Consider the following 4,646-nt stretch of genomic DNA (forward strand, 5'->3'; position numbering starts at 1 on the left):
TTCAGATATTTCTCTATCCCATTAAACACTGATATTTTGTTTGTTTATTATATACAGATAATTGTTCCAGTAAACTTTTATGTATTTTTCTTTATTTAGAAATATTTCTCTTATTTTGTTTTTCCACTGTTCTTGGATATTCATCTTTTCTAATAAAACTGATGTTTTGTTTATTCAGTTTTTATACAAATACTTTTATCGTGTACATAGTAGTCTTATTTTATATTTTCATAAACACTTCTCCAACTTAATACCTGTTTATTGGTTGTTTCTGTATATCTAGTAACAACAGAAAGAATACATAATATTGTTTGTTCTGCTTTCTCTAGCATTTTAATGTTTGTTCAACATGTGTTGAAGTCGCTCTTAGTCAGGGCTTCTACTATTTTGAATGAGACCCACAACCGGTTCCTACGGATGTTTATCCTTACAGCATTTGACATGACCAGAGATATGATGGTAATCCCCAAACGTCTGGAATACATTTGTCAGAGAGAAACAGAACTTTACTCCTCCTTGATGGCTATAGCGAACAAAAAGCAAGAAGAGATACGTCAACTAATTGTGTCCACCATTCAAGCAATGAAGGAAGATTTGGTAGAGGAAGCTGCTAATCATCAGTTTCAAGGTTTGACTGAATCACAAATTTTTGTGTTGTTTATAGAAAGTTGTATGAGATTTGTACGAGTTTCAGAGTCTTATTGTGGTCAGTTGGGGAAACAAGTAAGGTATTGTGACAGCATAAAAACAGTTAGGCAAAGTGGTGTGATGGTTTTGTTACCTTGTATATTTCTTAAATCAAAGGAGGAAACTTGCACAAATTGATTTTCTTTTTTGAGATATTAATCTTAATCTGATGTTAAAAAAAGAATAAACACTGTGTGAGATGTAAATTGAAAGTAATGACAAATCATGATCTCTTCTACAGGCCTACAAATGTCACAAAATGGAGAGCCACTGTCTGTGCGTGACCTTCAGATCTGCACAGTAGAGATTCAGAACCTTGTCCTCGGAAGGATCAACAGTGCTGTCGCTGGGAAGCTGATAGGCTCTGTTGATTGTCTGCGAGAGAGTTTTATAGGTATGTAGCTGTTACTAAGTCTTTCTTGGACTTTTTCTGATGTGTTTCTCTAGTTCAGTTGAGTATTGAGGATTTTTGGCTATGGACAAAAACTCTTATTGGTCTTTTTGTGACATTGTAAGTTGTAAACAATCATAAGGATGGTGGAAACTGTTAATTACTCAAAATAAATGTGAGAGTGGGTATTAAATTGTTTTTAATGTAATATATAACCTTTCCTTATATTTTTCTTATTAATAAAACTTTTTATAACACTTCTTTGTATAATACTTAATCAGAAGTTCAATGATCCATTGCTTAAAATTGTGGAACTTGGATAATTGAAAACAATTATCAGTTTGCTTTTAGAAAAACCCACAAAAAACCATTGTTTTCAAAAATATTACACAGACATCTATGGTTCTTTTCTAACACTGACTTGTCTGTACTTACAAAAACTGGTGTTGTAACAATGACATGGCTGTACTTACAAGACCTTAAATCGCAACATTGACATGACTGATTTTAGGGTTGTAACGAAGGGTAGATTTTGACTTTCAAATGTTTGCAACACATTACCAAATGAAGGTTTGAACCTTTGATAGTACTAATTTGCATAATTTACTGACTGAATCACTATAATTAGTTTATATTTGAATGAAAACTCTTTTATTTTATAGATAACAGTTATTATGTTTTTATATTTTAAATAAAAATAAAATTGCACATTGTTTATGCATACTTGATGCAACATGCAATACTTGTATAGCTACATACAGTAAGTGTGCATTGAAAGAAAACCTCATTGCAGTTAATTAAAAGAACTGCAGCTGACTTAAACAAATCTTTTATTTAAACGTTACTGTTTCAAGCAGGTTAATATTCATTGTCTTTTCAATATAAAATTTTTGTTTAATTAAACATACCTCATAAACATAATAGTAAATAAGTAGCAAAACAAAACAGAGTAAGCATAACAGTTCGATTACAAAGAACCAAAAAGGACCTTCAACTATAATAAAAAGAAACAAGATGGAAAGCATTATTATCTGTCATTTTTCATTGATTAATTAAACATGTGCCTTGGATAAAGGCATCAGCCAAATAAATAACTAATAGTGAGACATTAGTATTAGGCCTATTATATTTTTAAACACTACATATAATAAATGTAATAAGTGTGTGGGTGTGTATGTGTAAATAAATAAAATACTGATGTCTTGTGTAAAGACTAATTAATTATAATCATGCTTTGCCAGTGTGTAAAAGATGTATACAGTATATCATTTGTTTTTGTAACAAGTAGTTTTTATAAATAATGTTCTGAACACTATTGTGTTTGTTGTGTCTCAGCCAGCCTGAAGAGCTATGGACTTAGTGAAATGTGTCATTGGACATTGGTTAGAATACTGTTATTATACACCCTTCTAGTTCTTGAAAATCCCTAAGGGACTAGATATAGAATGTAGTACTTAAAAACATAATAGGCTTAATAGTAATGTCTTATAACAATTAATATGATAATAATCATGCTTTGCCAGCTTGTAAAAGGCATTCACACCATAACAACTATTGTCATATCAAGTGTCATTTTGCCAACAACTTGTCACAAGGCTTACAGTAGATTTTGTTTGGGTTTCCACAATACTACTGGAAGGCTGTCTGCACGGTCATCCCTAATTTTGAAAGGATAGACTAGAAGGAAGATAGTCAACACCACAACACAACTTTACCAATGAATAGTTGGATTGACTGTCATTATAATGCCCCCATGCCTGAAAGGGCAAGCATGTTCAGTAACAGGTTTTGACCTTGGGACCCGCAAGTAGTGAGTCGAGCACCTTAAGCACTTAAGCTTATATAATAGGTGTATTGAATCAGTACAAGAGCATATAGGAGATATGTTAATCATTGTAGTAAATCTTGTACTATACATACTAATGTGATACTAGATGTATCTAATAATTTCATCAAGCAAATGATACAGTCAGCACCATTTGTTTAGTGAGTTTTGAATCATATGATATCTCTGGATGTTCTCAATAATGAAGTTGGTGAGTTAAATGGAGAATTAAAGAGGGTTTATACTGTTGAAAATTGCGTTTAGAAACAAGATATTTATTCTATGAGAAAATGTTTTTTTTTAAATTAGTCAAAAGTGTTGTATGATGAAATATTTTAAAAACGTATTCTACTGTTTAAGCTCTTTTCATTTTGTGCAGACAGGAATGTTTAAAAATTAATTTTTTATTTAATGATGAAGATCTGTTTAATATATATGTGTGAATATGAAAATATTGTTTTTATAACAGTAATTGGCAAGAGAGGAATTTCCTGATAACTAGTATTAAGTGACAGTGTTGATATAAATAAGAGTAGTATTATGCAAATTAGCTGATTGCACGTAGAAAACATTTTATTTACTAATTGAAATAAAAGTAATTAGGACTCAAAGAACTCTTTCTGAAGTTAATGTTTTAGGACAACATTGTATGTATTTGTCTGTTAGGTACATTAGAACGATGCTTATCTAGTTTGGAGAAGGACTGTTATGAAGGAGGTGAATCAGTTCCAGCCAGTAATGCTCTTAAGCAAATTCTGAATTCAGCTTATCAGGTGAATGCCACTTTTAGATAAGTTTTGTTACATAAGTAACCACTTTCAAATAATAAAACAGTTTTTAATTTTTTGACTAATGGTTTGGTATTATTTGTTCCGTTTTTTGCACCCATTGTATTCAGAGCTAGTAAACTCGTATCTGGATAAGCTAACTATATTTTAACAGAGGTTCAAAGATTTATCTGACTGATAAATGCAAGAACAAGTATGTTGCCAGCTGTATGGTAAAGAGCAGACAAAATGAGAAGACACTCGAGCACTGTTTCATGATGAAAACAATAGTAGTGAAGACACACGAGCACTGTTTCATGATATCATGAAACAGTGCTCATGTGTCTTCACTACTATTGTTTTCGAACAGTTTGTGTCAACATATGGTCTAAAGTACAGAGCCTATTCCAGTTTGTGTCAACATATGGTCTAAAGTACAGAGCCTAGTCCAGTGTGTGTGTGTGTCAACATACGGTCTAAAGTACAAAGCCTAGACCAGTTTGTGTAAACATAGTCTTTAAACTGACCTTTGTGTCTAAGAGTATCTTTGTTTGGTAGTCCATCAGAAAGTTATATGTATGGGAAAACCACCCTGTTAGATCCCTAACATGAAAGTGAAAAGTCAGTCTCCTACAGACCAAGACTCAGTACAATCCATTATTTCTAGTTTAATCATCATTCATTTCTATCATCTGTAAATATGTAATCCTTTTTTACATTTGTTGATAGGAATACTATTGCCTTCATCATGAAATACTGCTCGTGTGTCTTCTCTAGTATTGTCTTCATCATCAAACAGTGCTCGTCTGTCTTCTCTACTATTGTCTTCATCATCAAACAGTGCTCGTGTGTCTTCACTACAATTGTCTTTTTAGGCTCTGTACTTTAGACCGTATGTTGACACACACACTGGACTAGGCTCTGTACTTTAGACCATATGTTGACACAAACTGGAATAGGCTCTGTACTTTAGACT

The 4,646-nt window shown here is 32.2% G+C and overlaps 1 protein-coding gene across 1 annotated transcript in view; it reads left to right on the top strand.

Annotated features, from left to right (window-relative positions):
* The window catches only part of LOC106474133 (dual serine/threonine and tyrosine protein kinase-like), a 28,715-nt gene that overhangs the window by 7,374 nt on the left and 16,695 nt on the right, over nt 1-4,646 (top strand). The window contains 4 exon segments of the mRNA XM_022402495.1: nt 330-628; nt 929-1,081; nt 3,570-3,697; nt 4,005-4,039. Coding sequence (XP_022258203.1) covers nt 337-628; nt 929-1,081; nt 3,570-3,697; nt 4,005-4,039 — 608 coding nt within the window. The 5' untranslated portion in view covers nt 330-336.

The sequence above is a fragment of the Limulus polyphemus genome, unplaced genomic scaffold (genome assembly GCF_000517525.1).
Source record: "Limulus polyphemus unplaced genomic scaffold, Limulus_polyphemus-2.1.2 Scaffold6859, whole genome shotgun sequence".
NCBI lineage: Eukaryota > Metazoa > Arthropoda > Merostomata > Xiphosura > Limulidae > Limulus > Limulus polyphemus.